This window comes from Athene cunicularia (assembly GCF_003259725.1).
Source record: "Athene cunicularia isolate RWA chromosome 4 unlocalized genomic scaffold, athCun1 chr4_part2, whole genome shotgun sequence".
Taxonomy (NCBI): Eukaryota; Metazoa; Chordata; class Aves; order Strigiformes; family Strigidae; genus Athene; species Athene cunicularia.
Window position 1 is genome coordinate 25,342,585 of NW_020799099.1, and position 21,322 is coordinate 25,363,906.

The 21,322-nt window shown below is 43.5% G+C and overlaps 2 protein-coding genes across 3 annotated transcripts; both read left to right on the forward strand.

Annotated features, from left to right (window-relative positions):
• Window positions 1-385: 385 nt before the first annotated feature.
• On the forward strand, window positions 386-10,535 carry LOC113479805 (toll-like receptor 2 type-1). Of its 2 annotated transcripts, none has more exons than XM_026848114.1 (3): window positions 386-504; window positions 5,817-5,947; window positions 7,787-10,535. In XM_026848114.1, the coding sequence occupies exons 2-3, from the start codon at window positions 5,934-5,936 to the stop codon at window positions 10,170-10,172; spliced, it is 2,400 nt and encodes a 799-aa protein (XP_026703915.1). In that variant the 5' UTR covers window positions 386-504; window positions 5,817-5,933; the 3' UTR covers window positions 10,173-10,535. The 2 variants fall into 2 exon arrangements, with proteins under 2 accessions (XP_026703915.1, XP_026703917.1); XM_026848116.1 differs by lacking the exon at window positions 386-504 and adding an exon at window positions 4,587-4,616.
• A 3,367-nt stretch (window positions 10,536-13,902) lies between these two features.
• Window positions 13,903-18,309, forward strand: TLR2 (toll like receptor 2). The gene is made up of 2 exons (XM_026848117.1): window positions 13,903-13,993; window positions 15,942-18,309. Exon 2 carries the CDS (start codon window positions 15,950-15,952, stop codon window positions 18,299-18,301), a length of 2,352 nt encoding a protein of 783 aa, XP_026703918.1. The 5' UTR covers window positions 13,903-13,993; window positions 15,942-15,949; the 3' UTR covers window positions 18,302-18,309.
• The last annotated feature ends 3,013 nt before the right edge of the window (window positions 18,310-21,322 follow it).

Below are 21,322 nucleotides of genomic sequence, written 5' to 3' on the forward strand. Positions count from 1 at the left end.
GGCAGGCTGTTGAATGAGTAACTGTTTACACAGCATTATCACACTCTGCCGCAATGGCAAGGACAGGCCAGAAGAAAAATAAAGGGAATCTGCTCCTTTGCATTTAAACTTTCAGTCTGAAGATCTAACCAGGGGATTGAGCTGCTGGCATGGCAGGCCTGATATGGAACACAACAAAGTTAAAATTGTTTATTTTTAATTTATAATATTCCTTTTTGTTGTAGCTTGAAGACAAATACCTGAAGCCCTGCAAGTCAGATTAAAGCATAGGCACCAGCAGTGCATGCCAAGGCTGCACTTCCAGGATCATGAAAGGATGCCAAGCTGTTCTGCTTTCAATTACATAAGTATTATACCTCCTGCTCCAAAGACTGCAAGAGTACATTTAACTGCTTTCCCTCAGCAGCCGTTTCTAGGTGGGGTTAGGAGAAGAGTGCCCTGGGCTCAGCCCGGCTGGCACTGCTGCAGCCGAGCTGACGCGCTGACGCACTCTGGTTAACAGAGGTAAGTACTGGGAAGCAGTTTTGCCCTGCTTGAAAAGATTTGGAAGGCATTTCTGCTCATCTTTCAGGATGGCCAATGGATTCATGAGCTCCCTCCCTCTTCTTCTGCTTCTGCTTTTTCTCTGAGGCAGGGGTCTGGGGCGGGGTGTCGCCAGACTTGGGCTCCTTCTGCACTTCTACTTGTCCTTCCTCAGCAGAAAAGCAAAAAGCAGCTCTGAGTGTGGATGCTGACATACAGGACAAAAGAGAGGAAGGGAGGGGACCCGCTGCAGGATCCTCTAATGTGGAACTGGGAAGGGGAAGTGGTTTAAAGAGTGCAATATGCCCAGATACTGCAGGAAATGGAGGAGTCGATAACCCTTGGCTGGCGGAGGGGAGAGGGCTGGCGGAGGGGAGAGGGCTGCCGGGATCTAGCAACTGGAGCCTGATTCTAAAGTCGTGTTCCCCAGAGTAATACAACATAGATGCAGAAAGAGGAGGCAGTGAGGATATAACTGAAATAACCCTCGTAACTGATGGCAGACTGACTGAGGATTAGTGTTGCCACTTGGTTTGTGACTTTTGATCAGCAAGTCCATTCCTGTGGAGTTCTGCTTCACATAAATGTATTTTTGTTTCTACATTTATTTTGGTCAACACCCATCTCATACAGCCCCCCATCGCTGGTTGCTGCCCCGTCTAGCAGCAGGAGTTTCCTGGTGGAGGAGGGTTGTGGCAGGAGCCTGTCCCGCTGCCAGCAGAGGCAATGCAGGGACCCGACACTGAGCAGTGGCAGGAAGGGATGCTGAGCAGGGGGTGACTGGGAGTCAGGGAAGACCTGACTGAAGGAAATGTGTGCTTCTTGTGCTGCTGTTGGATAAACAGGAACATTTACAGCAAGAGAGCTTCAAAAATTGTGACCACGGCTCTGTCTCAGCCCTCTCTATCTGCTGACAAAGGCATCTCTGTTTGGAACATCTGCAGTTACAAAAGCACAGGATTGTTGCAGATCTGTGCCCTTCTGCTGGGAAAAAGTAATGTTGGCACAGGTGGAGGCACATGCCTTTTTTTAAACACCGTAGAAGAAGAAGGATAATCATAGCCTAAACTTGGAGGAGGAGAGAAAGCACCCACAAGGTGCAACCTTCAATGATAAACATTCAGTTTCTCTGGAAAAAAGGCAGGTGAATGGTATTCTTACCTTAAAAGACATCAGCTCTCTCCTACTTTAGACACTTTGATTTCAAAAGAAGTTGTTTTGAGTCCAGGCTGTGTCTCGATTTGGAGGATGATGCTCTGGGAAGCAGGTGGATTGCACCTTGCCTCTCTCTCTGGGGCAGATTGTGGAGGGCATTTCTGACCACCTTGAACATCCTTGGACCTTCCTGACTCCAGATAACCTGATAAATCCTGACAACTTGACCTGGAGTAAGAGAGAAGGAAGTTGTGCTGCTTGTAGACTTTTTTCCCTTCTGATGGAAAAAAGGAGAAGGCTACCCTGATTTCTTGGCTTAAGCACCTTGCTGAAATGAAGTCCTTAGTTTGTAAACTATGACATTGGAAGGTGAGCAGGGTCATTCCAGTTTTCTCTTTCTGAGAGATGCCAGAAACCCAGCCCAGTTTGGAAGTATAATAAAAGTGGGCTGAGCCTGAATGTTAGGAGAAAGTCAGTACTTTTGAAAAAATAGCTGACATCTACCTTGAGTCTCCATGAATGCACAGTGGTGAAGCTGTAGGAGAGAGAAAAGCATGCCCAGTTCACATTCTGTGCAGGGTTTGTTTGGTGGGAGTTTTTGGTAGCAGGGGAGGGGGCTTCAGCAGTGGCCCCCTGTTGAGAAGCTTCTCAAAGCTCCCCTGGCTCCAAGTCAGACCTGCCTCTGGCCAAGGCTGAGACTATTAGCAACAGTGACTGTGCCTCTGCAATAACATTTTTAAGGGGAACAGGAGAGCGGGTTGGGACTTGCGAGGAGGAGTTACAGGAAGGACACCTATGTGAGCACTGAGGTCAGTAGGAGGAAGGGAGGGAGGTGTGCTGAAGCAGAGAGCCCTCCTGTATTCCCCTGATAAGACAGCAGGGCTGCCCCCCCCCCCATGGAGGTCACTGGTGGAGCAGAGCTTCGCCTGAGGCCTGTGGAGGACCTCTGAGACTCTGTGGGAAGAAGAAACCCCTGCTGTTGTAGTTTGGTGCTGGGAGGACTGCAACACATGGAGGTGACCAACGCCAGAGCATCTCAATAACAATGCATCCCGTGGGGAGGACTCATGGAGGGACTGGCTGCTGTGAGAGGGATGCCATGTGGAAGAAGGGAAAGAATGCGGAAGAGTGCTTCCCCCTCACCTTGGAGGAAGAAGGGGCGCTGCTCCTGCGCCACTGGGGGAGGAGGTAGTGAACCCAGGAAGGGGTGGGGGGAGGGTTTTTAAGATGTAGTAATGCTTCTCACTGTCCCAGCTGTTAGGTGTTGGTTTTCTTAGTGTTTGAATTAAAGTGATCTTCTTCCCCTAACGAGCCTGTCTTTTGCTAGTGACTGTAAGGGGTGAGACACCCCTCCGTGTCCTTGTCTTGTTTCCTGAGCCTTTTTCTTTATTTTCTCCTTCCCAGCACTGGAGAGGAAGGGGTGATTGAATGGCTGTGTGGTGCTCAGCTGCTCTCTGGGCTCAAACCACGACACATTAATGAAGTACGTGGCCTCATATGTGATCTTCTTCAAGGCTCTTCACAAATTTAACTATATTTAACATTATCAAGGAATTGCGGTTTTGATGACAAAAACATATAGGAATAAGTCACATCAAACTGTGAATTGACATTTTCAAGCATTTTGAAAACTCAAGAGTTTTCCCTGTTGAAGAACAAGAACCATTCCAAGTGAGAGGTGCAAGAGGGAAGAGGTAGCTTTGAGGAAGTTAATGACATCCCTTCACCAAAAGACCATTTCCCTCTTCTGCTGTGTCTCACAGCTGCTTTGTCTCTATTTTAAAATGTTGTTATGCTTCTCATCTATCCTCTGTAGCAGGCAGAAAATGCACCAGTATCTTAGTTTTTAATTCCTTTTTGGGGGAAGCATCAAGTTCTTAATCTAATGTGCAATGCTAATTTCAATGCAGTGGGACTGAAAGTTGCTATGAGACTCATTTGGGCTTCTGCCTGGGCTTTGCAACCCTTCAGCACACAGATGCCACCACAGACCCTCTGACATGTGGCAGGAATCAGTCTGTCTGTCTGCTCTCAGGCAGGTACCTCTCGGTGCAAGCAGGCAGGAGATCATGACAATTTCTGTGCACAGAAGAATAATGAAAACTGCAGTAGGAAGGTTCGGTGTTTGAATTCAATGGGTGTCCCTTTCAGAGCTGTAGGAAGACTCCCTACCCCTTTATGCATGCAGCATGTTTGGCCATTTGACCAGCCATGTGTTTCCATTCAGTCAGGCTAAAATAAATATCACCAAACTTCCCCTCTCAAAATTGCCGTGAATGTTTACAGAGGGATACTTTATTTCAAACTGTGTCCTCTTTTGCAGACAGAACATCATTCCCATTCTTAGGCATTTTCGATTTGTTGCTAAGTATGACTGCAGTGTCCTAGGAAAGGAAATGATACCGAGTGTTTCTCTAGTGTTCTCTTTGACTAAACAGTTTGATTCTAACATTTGTATCAATATAATATATATATATATATATATATATATATATATATATATATATATATCAGTCTATATGTTGCTTACATTTTAGAGAACCTACACAAAATAACTTGGCTGTGCTGAGATGTTCTGTTGCTCAGTGTGATGGTTTTGGCTGGGGTAGAGTTATTTTTCTTCATAGCAGGTAGTGCGGGGCTATGTTTTCGATTTGTGCTGGAAACAGTGTGGATAATTCAGGGATGTCTTCTTTACTGCTGAGCAGTGCTCACACAGAGTCAAGGCCTCACACCACCCTGCCAGCAAGTAGGCTGGGGGTGCGCAAGAGGTTGGGAGGGGACACAAATGGGACAGCTGACCCCTGCTGACCATAGGGATATATTTCACACCTGTGACGTCATGCTCAGCAATATAAAGCTAGACGAAGGGGGGAATGTTCAGTGATGGCATTTGTCCTCCCTAGTAATGTGATGTAGCCCTGCTTTTCTGGAGATGGGTGAGCACCTGCCTGCTGATGGAAAGGGGTGAATGAATTCCATGTTTTTCTTTGCACACATGCAACTTTTGCTTTAGTTATTAAACTGTCTTTATCTCAAGCCACGAGTTTTCTCACTTTTACACTTCTGATTCTTTCTTCCATCCCTCCTGTGCTGGGATGTGGGGCTTAGCTGCTGGCTGGGGTTAAAACATGACAGTCTGTTTTGGTGCCCAACATGGGGCTTGAAGGGTTCGAGATAACAATGGATTTGATTGGAATGTGTTAGATCAAATTTATAGCTGTTATTGCTGTTTAGCGTATGATTGACAGGATTCTGTGCTTGCCATGGGGCTTGCTTGCATTAACGTAAATTAGAGTCTTGTGCTTGTTAGTGGCTGCTTTTCACTTTTGCTGCTTACTGTACTGTTGCACTGCTTATCATTTTATTCTGCTGTGCCTGGGAACATTTTGATGGAAGCAATCACGGTGCACCTGGGCTGGCAGAGAGTCAGGGCATCACTGCTGTTTCTGGGCTGCTGCATTGGACAGGCTAGAATTCAATTGTAAACTTGAGTTGAAGGGACTGTGACCTATGGATGAATACTCATGGGAGCAGGACACCTCAAAGCGTCTGTGGCCATGAATATGTCCACACAAGAGCAGGTACACCTCAAAGCATCAGTGGCCACAGTTATGTCTGTGCCACAGCAGGTATACCTCTGAAGGAAGTAGTTATCATCCCACCAGTGCATACTAAACAATAAGTATCAAAAACAGAGATACAGGGAGGTGAATGCAGTTTTGCCTAGGAACTATTTCTGCACTTAATGCTGGAGGAAGTGATTGTGAAATAATGACTTGCGCAAAATGGTTGCATCAGCTTTTCCAGCGATGGGCAATGACTGACAAAGGGAGAGAGATCTGACACTGAATTTCAGCTGGCGAAGAAGAGAGGGAAAACACAATCTGTGGTCATTTTTGTGTCCCCATTCAGCAGCAGCAGTAGAAGTGGTTGTAATGTGAGTTTGAAGGGCAGTGTTATGTGTGCTGGACAATGCTAGACTCTTCAGAAGCCATAGTTTCCTCAGGGGAGCAGCCACTAAAGAAAAGCTGTGCAAACTGGTATGCTTCATTGGCTGAGTAGTTAGAGGACATTGGGAAACTGTCAACATAAAGTTTTGTTTGAGGAGCACAGCCTGAAACATTTTCTCACTCCAGGACTGTCGTTGCATCAGACCTACCAAAGGGTTTCCAGCTTTTGTTGTACTTGGAGTATGAGGTGACAACTTGGATCCCAGAGTACATGATCAGCACACAAGAAGACTGAAACACAGTATGCAGTGCACAAGGTAAGTATTTACTCTTTGCATATTCAGGATTTGGGTATACTGTTTGTCTGCAGTACCAGAGATGTTTACAGCAGCTCGTGAGCTTTAGTAAGTGACTTATTTTCTGCTGTAGCAAATGGTGAAATGTTCTTTGGCACCTGTGGCAGGAAACACATCCCTTCTGTAAATTAAAATCAGTATTGATCTAATTGCTTCTACTGTTTGTAGGGTGACAGTAACATCCAATTCCCATCTATTACCAGTGTTGATTTACAGAAAAGGGCGATAACCTTGTATCAGCTTGTCTGCCTTTTCAGTAAAGAATGTAAATTGCTTACACAGTGTGTAAAAGGGTGTGCCAGGAGCTGCACAGTTCTGCTTTTTAGAAGCCCTAAGGCTGGTGACACTCCAGGCAGGGGACTCCAAAATCTCTGTCAGGAAAGTTTTGGTGTCAGAAGCCACAACCCACTTGAAGGGCCAAGAGTGTGGACATGCTCTGTTCAGGCTTCTGCCTCATGGGTAGCCACACTAGATGGACAGACTAACACTGTGAAGGTTGTGGGGATTTAGAATCATAGAATTGTTTAGGCTGGAAAAGACCCTTAAGACCATTGAGTCCAACTGTTATCCTAACACTGCCAAGTCCAGCACTAAACCATGTCCCTAAGCACCTCGTCTACACATCTTTTAAATACCTCCAGGGATGGTGACTAAACTAGTTCCCTGGGCAGCCTGTTCCAGTGCTTGACAAACCTTTTGGTGAAGAAATTTTTCCTAATATCCACTCTAAACCTCCCCTGGTGCAACCTGAGGCCATTTCCTCTCATCCTATCACTTGTTACTTGGGAAAACACATCTACCTCTCTACAACCTCCTTCCAGGTAGCTGTAGAGAGTGATAAGGTCTCCCCTGAGCCTCTTTTATCCAAACTAAACAACCCCAGTTCCCTCAGCTTCTCCCCACAGGACTCATTCTCTAGACCCTTCACCAGCTTTGTTGCTCTTCTCTGGATGCGCTTCATCGCCTCAATGTCTTTCTTGTAGCGAGGGCCCCAAAACTGAACACAGTGTTCGAAGAGCAGCCTCACCAGTGCCAAGTACGGGGGGGACAATCACTTCCATAGTCCTGCTGGCCACACTGCTTCTGATACAAGCCACAGTTTTCTTGGCTTTCTTGGCCACCTGGGCACACTGCTGGCTCCTGTTCAGCTGGCTGTTGACCAACACCCTCCAGGTCCTTTTCCACTGAGCAGATCTCCAGCCACTCTTCCCCAGTCCTGTAGCACTGCATGGGGTTGTTATGATCCATGTTCAGGACCTGGCACTTAACCTTGTTGAGTCTCATATAATTGGCCTTGTCCCATTGATCCAGCCTGTCCAGATCACTCTGTAGAATCTTTCTACCCTCAAGCAGATCAACATTCCCACCCAACTTGGTGTAATCTGCAAATTTACTGAGGGTGCACTCAATTCCCTCATCCAGATCACTGAAGACCTAATCATCTTTCCCTGTTTACGGTTGAAACATCCAGATGTAGCTTCATTGCTGAGAGGGAGCATAATGTCAGAGATGTAAGAAGCAAGAGCCATAGCAAACGTGTATGAAAAGACAGGCCTTTGAGAACGATCCTTTATCACTGCTGAGACATGGCAAGGCTGTACTTCAGAAATGAGTAGCATGCCATATTTGCAGGGCTGAGCAGCTGAAGTAGGAGAGGAAGACTGATGTCATAGGATAACTCTTACAAGAAAAAAAATGAATCTGAATTTCCTAATAAAATTGCACAGGTTTTCAGTTGTTTTCAGTTGCTGTTCAAAACTACAAGTTGACACTACCTTCTCTCCTTTCTGTTTCCTACAGCAAAACGTTCAACCAAACAAAACAAAAATCAAGAACTACGCACACCTGGCAAATGTGGGCCATCTACATGGTCTTAGCTCCAAGCCTCTCTGAAGAACAAGTGCTGAAGCAGGCTTGTCCTTCATGTGATGCCACTCAGCTTTGCAACTGCTCTTTCATGGGCTTGGATTTCATTCCGCCAGGGCTCACGGGCAAAATCACAACATTAAACCTGGCCCATAACAGGATACAGCACATCCGATCCCAAGACCTGCAGCAGGCTGTGAACCTGAGAGCCTTGCTGCTGCAGTCCAACAAAATCAGCTCAATAGACAAGGATTCATTTTGGTCCCTTGGGAAACTGGAGCTCTTGGACTTATCAAATAACAGCTTGGCTCACCTGTCCCCTGAGTGGTTTGAGCACCTCTTTTCACTTCAGCACCTCCACCTTCAGGAGAACTCCTACAGAGACCTGGGCGAAAGCTCCCCCTTTTCAAGCCTGAGGAACCTCAGCTCTCTCCACCTGGGCAACCCGTGGTTCTCCACGATAAGGCAAGGGAACTTTGAGGGCATTGAGCTTCTCGACAAGTTGTGGATTGATGGTGGCGGACTCAGGCAGTACAGGCCAGGAAGTTTGAAATCAATTAAGAAGATAAACCACATGATCATAAACCTAAAAAATACTAGTTTATTCTCAGCAATTGTCAGGGACCTTCTGTACTCTGTCATTTGGTTAGAAGTGAGAGAAATCAAATTAGAGATTGAAAAAAAAAGCTTGGTGCAGAACTCTACACTTCCTTTTATGATACAAAAACTTACATTTAAACGTGCTTCATTCACAGATCAATATATTAGCCTCCTAATAATATTACTGAAGGAAATCACAACTTTGCAAGAGTTAGAGGCAATCGATTGTGTTCTTGAGGGGAAAGGAAAATGGGATGTTGAAGCAATTGCAAGCAGTGGGCAAAGTTTTGTTGAAACAGTATCAATAATAAATGTAACGATTCAGAATTTTTATTTGTTTTTTGATCTGGATGGTATGGAGTCACAAATAAACAAACTGAAAAGATTCACCATTGCAAGCTCTAGAGTTTTCATGATACCATGCAAACTTGCAAAAAATTTTTCATTACTTCTGTATCTGGACCTTCATGATAATTTGCTTGTAAATAATCGCTTAAATGAGACAATCTGTGAAGATGCTTGGCCTTCATTGCAAACTTTAAATCTAAGTCAGAACTCTCTAAAATCTCTGAAACAGACTGCATATATTGTAACTCGCCTGCACAAACTGATTCATCTTGACATTAGCCAAAATAATTTTGGTGATATTCCAGATGTGTGTGAATGGCCAAAAACCCTGAAATATCTAAACCTCTCCAGCACTCAAATTCCTAAGCTAACAACGTGCATTCCTCCAACGCTGGAAGTTTTGGATGTTAGTGCTAACAACCTGAAGGAGTTTGGACTGCAACTCCCGTTTCTCAAAGAGCTGTACCTCACAAAAAACCATTTGAAGACCCTGCCTGGTGCCGCACCCATTCCTAACTTAGTGGCCATGTCAGTCAGAAGAAACAAGCTCAACGGTTTCTCCAGGGAAGAGTTTGAGTCCTTCAGGAAAATGGAGCTGCTGGATGCCAGTGACAACAACTTCATCTGCTCCTGTGAATTCCTCTCCTTCATCCACCACCAGGCTGGGATAGCCCAGGTGCTGGTGGGGTGGCCAGACAAGTACATCTGTGACTCTCCCCTGGCAGTGCGAGGGGTGCAGGTTGGAGCTGTGCACTTGTCCCTGATGGAGTGCCACAGGTCCCTCATGGTGTCCTTGCTCTGCACCCTGGTGGTCCTGGTCATGCTCATCCTCGTGGCCATCGGCTACAAGTACCACGCGGTCTGGTACCTGAGAATGACCTGGGCGTGGCTCCAAGCCAAGCGGAAGCCCAAGCGAGCCCCCCTGAAGGACATCTGCTACGATGCTTTTGTCTCCTACAGCGAGCATGACTCTGACTGGGTGGAAAACATAATGGTGCGGGAGCTGGAGCAGGCCTGCCCCCCGTTTCGACTCTGCCTCCATAAGCGGGACTTTGTGCCCGGGAAGTGGATTGTGGACAACATCATTGACTCCATAGAGAAGAGCCACAAAACGCTCTTTGTGCTGTCTGAGCACTTTGTGCAGAGCGAGTGGTGCAAATATGAGCTGGACTTCTCACACTTCCGTCTCTTTGACGAGAACAACGATGCAGCAATTCTCGTCCTCCTGGAGCCCATCCAGAGCAAAGCGATTCCCAAGAGGTTCTGCAAGCTGCGGAAGATCATGAACACAAAGACCTACCTGGAGTGGCCTCTTGAAGGAGAGCAGCAGGCGATGTTTTGGGAAAACTTGAAGGGAGCCTTGAAGTCATAGAAGAAATTGGCAGTCCCCATTTCAGTATATTTCCACAAAGGATATATGTTGGTGTTTCTTCCTGCTATAAAATTTTTCTTTATTAATTTTCTGCCTAAGGAGAACTTGCTTTGTTTTGTATAGAAATAATTATCATCTTACTAAATGAGGAAGACCCACTTTAGGCTTTCCAGTGATCTAATAGTCTGATCTTTCAAAATCCCTGCCAATAACTGTGGTATTTGGAAGCCTTGTTGGACTTTATACACTTTTCTAAATACATCTAGCTGAATGTGGGTATTTCTGTCCTTTTTCTTCTGTTACCACATCCCCAACTAGTTCCTAACAATGTCATTGTAATTTACAAATGAAAATAATAACCAAGTGCTTTAATACTCTCCCATATCTGTTGTTCTCCTTTAGGTTTTTGGGGTTTTTTTCAGTGCTCTCATGGACAGCAGGGTAATTAACATTAAATTCTGAAAAAAACCCTGAGGACTACTTAAGCCGTACCATTGCTGTGCAACACAAAAAAAAAGTCAGTACTGAATACGTACCTCCATTCACAAGTCTGTTGTTCTGGCTAGTTACACTAGAGTCCATACCACCATGCACAGATTGGAGTTTACTCAACACCTGTGAAGGAAGTATCCCAGCACTTTGTACAATGACTGTGGCAAAATCCAGAGGCATTAAATTACTGTTGTGTTTTGTTGCAGGTTTTTTTGTTTTGTTTTGTTTTCTTTTCTTCTTAGTCTTCCTTCTTCCTGTGAATGCTTGTTTCTCTCTGCATTGTCAACACCACATTTCCTTCTACCTACCCACAGAAATAGCTGAACCCTTCCATTTGTGGGACATGAGGATATTTTTCTAATGAGTGGGCTAGATGGTGTTGCAGACTGGCTCACTTGTTGTTTCTGCTTTGCCACTTTGCACAGCACATTTAAGTAATCACTGGGCCATGCACCCCTTATAACTCTACATACCTTCCTTTGTAACTGGTGCAGAAAATCACACTGATAAGAGGCAACAAATCTTTCTGCTTCAGTATGAGGTATCTCCTAGAACTAATGTATTGCTCTTCACCAATTATAAAGGGAATTTAGACAAGCAGGTAGATGCAGATGTTTATATTAAGATAGCTGGTCCCACCCTGAGTGCCTGGAGTCACAGCCGTGCTTACTTGTGCTTTATCTATTTTTGTGGAAACCTGATACTGTCTCTGAGGGGATAAAGTTAGGTGTGGGTTTCTCTAACTCGGCACTTCCATGCTGCACTTTGCTTGTGTTGCTGGAGAGTCTAAATGAAGATTGATTAAAATTTATACATGTAATTATTTTGTGGTGAAATACCAAAGCATTCACATATGGACTGAGTATTTGAAAAATTGGCAGAAGTTTATACACGTGTCTGTGTTCGTATATATGTACAGATTCATATATGTACATCTGTGTACATGCCTATGCATCTATATTTCTTCACACTCCTATGTGTGTATGTGTATACGTATATACACACATAGGATGATAGTTTCTGTGGGTGTAGCCTGAAAACACCACTTTCAGTTCTACTTTCCTGTTATAATGCTATCTCTAGGGTTAGTCCAAAGTCTGCTACAAAAGGATTTTTCTGTTTGCTCTCCTGGAGAAGAAAACCTCACAGGCTAATCAACACTGAACTCCAGGTAAGCGATGAGTGAATCATCTGATAACAAACACTAAGCACTGATATATCAGATTAGGAGACTGCATGCCTAGAGGTAAGGAGGGAAATATGTCTTGCCAGTCATTTCAAAGAAAGAGTCAGAAAAAGAGGTAGTAGAAGTCTTGACTTTCACACAGTACACTCTTACATAGACCCAGGCTTCTATGGGTTGGCACATTTAAAAGGACTGATAGTGTTACTGCTCTTAGACCAATCTGATCCCCTAGGTGGGAATTCCCCTACTTACACAGCCAAGTCAGAGAAGTGAAGCGGGAAGGAAACATCAGTGTGAGAGGAAGCTGGGTAAACAGCGATCAGCAAGAGACAGATGAAACTCGACATAGATTAACTGGTGTGTAGGCACCGGTCTGGAGTTGGTGTCCCCTGGAATCTCTTCTACTCAGAGGTGAGTTTGCAGGTGGGTGGAGGCTGGAGATGCAAGGAGAGTGGAGCTGCAATGCCAGAGCAGGAAGCAAGGAGGAAGCACTGGGAAGAGGCTGATCTCTGCCACCAAGTCCTCCTCCTCTGCATGGGGCATTCAGGGTGCTTGGGGCTGCTCTTGCAGCAGTGCAGAGCGGGGAGGGATTTCTGGCTGCCAGCAGAAGTGGAGCAGGCCGGTACAATTGCAGGCAACTGGCAGAGCTGCATGGAAGGCAGGCAGCAAAAGGAACGATCCTTGCGAGAGCTGGGACATGCGGATGAGAGCCGTGTCCTTCAGGAAAGGGAAGAGAGGAAAGCAGCAAATGAAAAAGAGACAGGTTGGGTCAGACACTGCAAATTCTGCTCAGTTTCTTCATGGGAGAGTGCCTCGTATGTGCTTTGTCCTGTTTGTATGTTGTCCCACTTGTGTGTCAATACCAGCTGCCCAGGGAAGGCTGGGTGTGAAGGTGGGCTGTGTTTGTTTAGGAATTCGACTAAGAAAGAGCTCATTCAGCAATGGTCTTGGGGCCGTGGGATCAGTTACCTCCTCACCTAACTGCCCTGTTGCACATCCTCTATGTTGGAAACAAGAGGGGGCATGCTGAGGTATGTGTGCTCATGTGTGTATAAACATACATGCTGTTGAGGCAATGCTGGTGGGAGATAGCCAGGATGTGTGTAACCCACATACAGCCAAAAGGAAAGTAGCAGCTTTGCCAAGTCTGCTTGTGGAACAATCCCTTCACCAACCAGTGACCCTCCTGCTGCTGACTCCATAGTACTGCTCAAACTTACCAGCCCTCACCTAGTTTGATGGCATCCCCCAAGCTAGAATCAATTTGCATGCTATTGGCATGCTCTATTTCAGCAGTTAACATCAGCCTCTAGCATTTGTTAGCATTTATAGAACTTCACTCTGCTGGCACTCATGTTTTTGTTTGAGAATATGAACATATGCATGTCTGATGGCTTGGACTGTTTGCCCATAACCCAGAAACATGTCTAGTTCATCACAGTGCCTTGTGGTATTAAGGGCACCTGTGCAAGTTTCCATGTTATTAGCTTCATTTCAATTTCTATGTGGCTTTTTGTCTTCCCAGCGCAACAGGGAAAAGTAATTCCTTGGTGGGGCAATGATATTGTGGAGTGGGACTTATTTCTGAATGAGTGCAGAGAGGCCTGAAATGACCCTCTAAGTCAGGGTCTTAAGCTGAATTATTAGACAGGAATAGGGATGGGAAGTGAATGGCTGTATGTGCATGAGGTTGGTAACTGGATTTTTCTGACAGTCCATTCACGTTACAGATGAGCAAAAGCACCTGGAAAAGATGCTCAGGGAAATGACAACAAAGAAAAGTATCCTGTAGCACCAAATGGAATTCAGTCCTGCAGTCCTGGTTTCAAGCTAGCAAGGTGAAGAGCCGTTAGGCTCAGCCAGTACTTCCAGCATAAACGTCAGTACCTGCCAGTTGTATTCTATGCTGCCAATTTTCCATCTGTAAATAACCTACCGATAGATAGATTTTGATTGGCCAGGTTGTCTGGTTGTTTCTTTCTGTAACAGTTGTGATAGCAACTTTAAAAATCTCACTATAAATTTGTTGCTTGTGAAACTCATCTTACTCATAGCTTTGCTCCTATGGCCTACAGCACTGCGTTACCCAACCAGACTTGCAAGACCAAAAGAGCCCCATAAAAGAGCCTCAGCTGGACAGTAGGTGGGTGTGACTACAGATTGCAATTATTTGGAACAGACTCACATACATAAATATCTAGGTATCTAAACCATGGTCCTTCATTTTAAGTTGATGGGGTCATTTCTCTTGGAGTAATCACATCTTAATGTGAGTGACTAAGAGACACGATGTGAATTGCTCCTAAAAGTTGTTTCTCTCCATTGATGTTGGAGGACATGGTGGGTGATCAGCTCAGCTGTGGGCATCTAAAGACAGGGAGAGGAATGTTTTCTTCAAGACCAAAGCTCTACATCAGAGAGACAGAAATTAAAGGAAAATAATACAAGAGGTAAAAATGTTTATAGTCCTTCAGATGGGAAGAGATGGAATGATTGAAAAAACTATTCACAACTTTTCCTCCTCATATGCACAAACAATCTTAGCTAATTCTGGGCTATTTGAATAACTAATAGCAACTCTGGCTAAAAATAATGCAACTAGAAGAGTAGGACTTTTCTGTATGAACTCGTCTGCGTAGGTCAGCTATTGTAAAACAAAATAGAGTATGAATTCAAAGTACAGTAGATCTGCACAGAGTCTCAGTGAGATGACTGAAGGAGAAAGTACTCCTCAGTGAGACAGTCTAACCTGATTAACTTGATACAGAACCCATGATGGTCTTTGGGAACCTGTTCATTAGTATCTTTGGGGTCGGTTCACTCCTTTCACCCTCAGTAAGATACCTACTGAGGTAGGGGGATTTGTGACACACTGGGGAAAGTTATACTTTAAAAGTGCTCTTTGATCCTTATCAATGAAGCATAAACAAAAAAGGGTTATAATTCAATATATGCAATTCAATCTAACTCCTCAGAGGCACAGAAATACTAAAGTCACCTTGTTGGGAGTAAGGATGGGCTGGCTATTGCAGCAAGCTCTGTAATGTAAAAAGCCATGTCAAAACAGAACTATGAAAGGCACATCTGTGAGAGGAAACAGAAGTGACACAGGATCCACAGCTATGTGGCTTCTCTCGTATCATTTCAGTCCAGATGATGAGGAACAGAAAAAGCCTAGTCTGATCTGATCTAGTCTGACCCAATCTGCAGGAGGCTCCAAAAGCCCCTGGCTCTTCCTCGTGGCTGGGCCTTACCTTCTCTCTGCCATAAAGACCCAAAGCAGAAAAGGCCACTGACAGAGGAGGAGGATGTGGCAGTAAAAAGGAATAGCTAAAAGTCAGTAGTTTACAATGGTCAGTTTTCCCATCTTAAGTTCTTTAGCAAGTATCAGACTGATGGCAACATGGTAACAATGGCCTACGCATCCAGGCAAATATTTATTTCTATGCTCCTAGCATATTTACAATCAAAATAGCTGAAGGCAGATAAAATGAAGAACAGGACAGAAACATATGCAGCTTCCTTCTCCCTATTGTCAGAATTGAGATTAGACATACACTTGAAATGAGTATTAAATGTGAACATCACTGTCTCCCACAAGATGCCAACTCTTCTTGATGTAACCATGATTTGAAACATACAGGAGACTCCCTGTAGTGAAAAATTAATATGCAAAATAATATTCACAGATCCAGAAGAAAAGGACTTAAGGTGGGGCTGAGGGAGGATATATAGGACTATTTCCTAAACAGGCAAAGGATCAGGTTAGTAATAATGTGATTATTCAGATGTTTAGCTGAATCTACAAAACATTTGTGCAGCTGTTAATTGATTTGATAGTCCTCATTCCAAAATTATAAAACACAGGGAACAAAAGAGTAAATTCAATGTGCGTAGCATTTAACAAATGATTCTGGAATATTCGTGTACAATATTTATTTTTTTGGTTAATCCTTTTCATCGCTGAACAACATTAAAGACAAATATATTTATAGTGCAACAGGGAAGAAGAGTAAAAGTTATGTTTTATATAAATAACTTCTTCAAAACTAACCATTTTATACTTGTTCTGGCTGTATTTCATATTTTAGGCAAAATAATGGCCACACACACCTGGCAAGTGTGGGCCATCTACATGGTCTTAGCTCCAAGCCTCTCTGAAGAACAAGTGCTGAAGCAGGCTTGTCCTTCATGTGATGCCACTCAGCTTTGCAACTGCTCTTTCATGGGCTTGGATTTCATTCCGCCAGGGCTCACGGGCAAAATCACAACATTAAACCTGGCCCATAACAGGATACAGCACATCCGATCCCAAGACCTGCAGCAGGCTGTGAACCTGAGAGCCTTGCTGCTGCAGTCCAACAAAATCAGCTCAATAGACAAGGATTCATTTTGGTCCCTTGGGAAACTGGAGCTCTTGGACTTATCAAATAACAGCTTGGCTCACCTGTCCCCTGAGTGGTTTGAGCACCTCTTTTCACTTCAGCACCTCCACCTTCAGGAGAACTCCTACAGAGACCTGGGCGAAAGCTCCCCCTTTTCAAGCCTGAGGAACCTCAGCTCTCTCCACCTGGGCAACCCGTGGTTCTCCACGATAAGGCAAGGGAACTTTGAGGGCATTGAGCTTCTCGACAAGTTGTGGATTGATGGTGGCGGACTCAGGCAGTACAAGCCAGGAAGTTTGAAATCAATTAAGAAGATAAACCACATGATCATAAACCTAAAAAATACTAGTTTATTCTCAGCAATTGTCAGGGACCTTCTGTACTCTGTCATTTGGTTAGAAGTGAGAAAACTAGCATTCAGTATACTCTCTGAAATACAACTACTGAGAGTCATGTCTTCTTCATTTGCTAAGAAAATTTCTTTTAAACAGACCTTATTCACAGATGCTACTGTGCCTGAGATTATCAGCATTTTAGAAGACATGCCAAAATTAGTGGAGGTGGAGATGATAGACTGCAGACTCTCGGGAACTGGACAATGGCAAATGCGAATTCAAGCAAACCAATCACAGACTCTTAGAGTTCTGACAATAGAGAAATTATTTATAGAAAAATTTTATTTGTTTACAGATCTTCATGCTGTGCATGGCCTACTATCACTTCTTACCAAAGTCACAGTTGAAAACACCAAGGTCTTTTTAGTACCATGCAGTGTTTCACAATATCTTCTGTCATTAGAGTATCTTGATCTTAGTGCAAATTTGCTTGGAGACCAGAGTTTGGAGCACTCAGCCTGTCCGGGTGCTTGGCCCTCACTACAAACTCTAAATTTAAGTCAGAATTCACTGAGTGACTTAGAAATGACAGGTAAAAGTTTGTCTCATCTACGAAATCTAATTCTCTTAGACATTAGCCAAAATAATTTTGGTGATATTCCAGATGTGTGTGAATGGCCAAAACCCCTGAAATATCTAAACCTCTCCAGCACTCAAATTCCTAAGCTAACAACGTGCATTCCTCCAACGCTGGAAGTTTTGGATGTTAGTGCTAACAACCTGAAGGAGTTTGGACTGCAACTCCCGTTTCTCAAAGAGCTGTACCTCGCAAAAAACCATTTGAAGACCCTGCCTGGTGCCGCACCCATTCCTAACTTAGTGGCCATGTCAGTCAGAAGAAACAAGCTCAACGGTTTCTCCAGAGAAGAGTTTGAGTCCTTCAGGAAAATGGAGCTGCTGGATGCCAGTGACAACAACTTCATCTGCTCCTGTGAATTCCTCTCCTTCATCCACCACCAGGCTGGGATAGCCCAGGTGCTGGTGGGGTGGCCAGACAAGTACATCTGTGACTCTCCCCTGGCAGTGCGAGGGGTGCAGGTTGGAGCTGTGCACTTGTCCCTGATGGAGTGCCACAGGTCCCTCATGGTGTCCTTGCTCTGCACCCTGGTGGTCCTGGTCATGCTCATCCTCGTGGCCATCGGCTACAAGTACCACGCGGTCTGGTACCTGAGAATGACCTGGGCGTGGCTCCAAGCCAAGTGGAAGCCCAAGCGAGTCCCCCTGAAGGACATCTGCTACGATGCTTTTGTCTCCTACAGCGAGCATGACTCTGACTGGGTGGAAAACATAATGGTGCGGGAGCTGGAGCAGGCCTGCCCCCCGTTTCGGCTCTGCCTCCATAAGCGGGACTTTGTGCCCGGGAAGTGGATTGTGGACAACATCATTGACTCCATAGAGAAGAGCCACAAAACGCTCTTTGTGCTGTCTGAGCACTTTGTGCAGAGCGAGTGGTGCAAATATGAGCTGGACTTCTCACACTTCCGTCTCTTTGACGAGAACAACGATGCAGCAATTCTCGTCCTCCTGGAGCCCATCCAGAGCAAAGCGATTCCCAAGAGGTTCTGCAAGCTGCGGAAGATCATGAACACAAAGACCTACCTGGAGTGGCCTCTTGAAGAAGAGCAGCAGGAGATGTTTTGGTTCAATTTGAAAATAGCTCTAAAATCCTAGACAGGGACATTAAATAATAATAGCAAATATACTCTGGATTTGTTTCCCTTATTTGTTCATCCCGTCACCTATCTGTACCTCAAGAATAGAGAGCTTAACTACTGTAAATTTTATTAGTTGTTGTGAGATTATTTTCTTTTTGTGTCCATGTTTGAGAGTTTTTGTACTGGTTTGGGCTGAAATAATTTTCTTCATAGTTGCTCCTATGGTGCTATGGTTTGGATTTGTGACCAAAACAGAGTTGGTAACACAAGGTTGTTTTAGTTATTACTAAACAGTGCTTGCACAGCATCAAGTCCTTTTCTGTTTCTCATGCTGTTCTGTCAGTGAGTAGGCTGGGGGTGCATGATAATTTGGGAGAGGCCACAGTCTGGGGCAGCTTATCCAGCTGATTTAAGGGATTTCCCATACCATATAATGCCATTCTCGGCAATAAAAGTTGTAGGAAAGAAAGAGGAAAGGAAGATGTTTGGTGTTGAGATGTTTGTCTTCCCAAGAAACTGTTATGCGTGATGGAGCTTTTTCTGGAGAAGGCTAAGCATCCACTTACTGATTGGAAGTAGTGAAGGAATTCTTTATTTTCCTTTGCTTGTGTGCAGCTTTTGCTTTACCTATTGAACCGTCTTTATCGCAACCCACGAATTTTCTCCATCTTACCCTTCCAATTCTCTTCCCCGTGGAACAGTGGGGGGAGTGAGAGTGCGGCTGTGCGATGCTGAGCTGCCTTCTGGGGTTAAACCACAACAATTGTCTACATACATTAATCAGAAGTGTTAGCAAAAGCTGTTTCATGTAAATATATAATGATGAAAAGTTGTCTAGATACACAGCTACTTAGTTTATATATCTTTATTTTTGTAAAAGCTTTAGGAGAGAGTCTGCCTAGCCAAGGGTTCTTCTGCATTCTTTGTATACATATTTGGTACATTAGAAGCATCATCTCACAGCTAGTTACTTACCGTGTTACTGCTTTTAGGAAGTTCTTCTCCACACAGCCAATGTGTCGTGAGAGCAGAAGTCCCCCTGTCCTTTGCTAGACATTGAGAAGGCATAAGACAAACATTCTTCCATTACACTCACAATTAGGCAACTCTGACAGTGTAACGCAAATGAACGATTTATTAACATGAGTTTTTGCATATATGAATACAGGCATAACTCATTATAAGAATTATTAACGTTGTTACTTCATCTAAGCAAACAAAGCCACTTTCTTCCTATGCACTTAAGATTTGCTCTTTCATTTACTTAATGATTATTTTAATCGTGTCATTTCCTATTTTTAACATCTAAACCTTACCTTCATTGGTATATGGCTTCACACAATGTCTGCTTTATTCTCATATATATATTAAAGTGTAAATTAAGATAATCTGTATTTATGATTTCCAAGAACAAAGATTCTTAAAATACTGACCATATTTAATCTGACTTTAAAAGCTACTTCAGCTAGGCTAATTACATTTTAAGACCAGCTTCTCTGATTCCTAAACAGAACTGCCCGTTCTTGCATAAACACCATGTTTTAATTCCTCACAATGTGGACAGGGTAGTATAGATGTCAAACATTTGGCCACTAAGCAGCAAGACTTATGCATCCATTTTCATTAAAAAAAAAGAAAAGAAAAAAAAAAAAGAAAAAGAAAGCAATAGCAAAATACGGAATTGGTGGTTAGAGATTGTAACTTCATTCTGTGTCTGAGAAGCTGGTTATTGGAAGCTGGGCCTTTTGAGCATGGTGACAGTAAGTCAAAGAGGACTTCATATAGGACCTCCATATATAGGCCTATCTGAATACCAAGCACATATTAAACACTGCCGTGGTTAGAGCTTTTTGTAAACGGCTATTGGAAGATGTATGAGTTACCATACAACAGCTCTTGAAAGAGGTGGGGGGAAAAAAGCTAATGGTAATCTTGTATTACTTTACATTGACCAAATGAGCAAACGATCTGGGTGACATTTTTCAGAATTTGCTATATACAAAGCCATTATTTGACAAAATTCTCCTTATCTACTGCACAATTTTCTGTAGTCAGAATTTCAACTAGCAAGAAGCCACTACCATATATTTCATAAGCAAACTTAAAATATTTTCTTTTTTTTTTTTTAATGGGATATTCATTCTAAGAAATAAGTCCTTTTTTTTTTTTTTCCCCTAGTGCAATCTTCTTATTAAAGGAAGCAATTTCTTTTAATTCTGACTTTGAGAAAATAAAAACATGCTTTAATAGCATGCTGTACAATCTTGCTGTAATGTAAAAAGAAGTACTGTCCTGAAAAAGGGTGTATAGCACACCAGAGTTTAACTGCTATTTCTCTAGTCTATTAAAATTAAGTACAGAAAATGCATATTATTTAGGCAGGTAAATATCCAACACTTAGCATTCTCACTAATAATCCAAGTTCTATTCTAGACCCAGTGATTAACTAATGCCTTGAACAATGCCTGTAACAACTGGATGCCAGACCACCAGCTAGCAAAGCCAGTTCAAAAGTTGTCCATACAATACGTGTGCGTTCTCACCTAATCTGTTGTTGAAGAAACTGAAGAGAAAATGCAACAATAGGTAAATCTTGGTGTTTTTCTTAGCTAGAATCAAAGAAAATATATTGGGTTAAAATCTTGAAATGCTTTCTTTTCAACTCTTCTGATTAATTTCCTTTTTTTATAAGGGTAAGGTAAAAATTAAATATCCTCCCCACATATAGGTTAAAATGGGCTTCAAAGAAGGAAGCCAAATATTGCTTCCACTCAAGAAGGTTTCTACAGGTGCAGCAGCAGATCTACAACTATTATTACATTTGTTAAAGGAAAAATGTTGCTTACTAACTACTAAGAGAAGAGGGGGGAAAAACCAGCACTTGTTCTGAAAGTGGATTGTATCAATTTTCTTATTTCATTAAAGGGCAAAATATACTGCATGGTCTTTCTAAAACTGTGATTTACATTCTTTAATATGGTCCTCTCATTATAAAAATTATTTCCAAATGTCCTAAAATCAAGAAGGAAAATATATA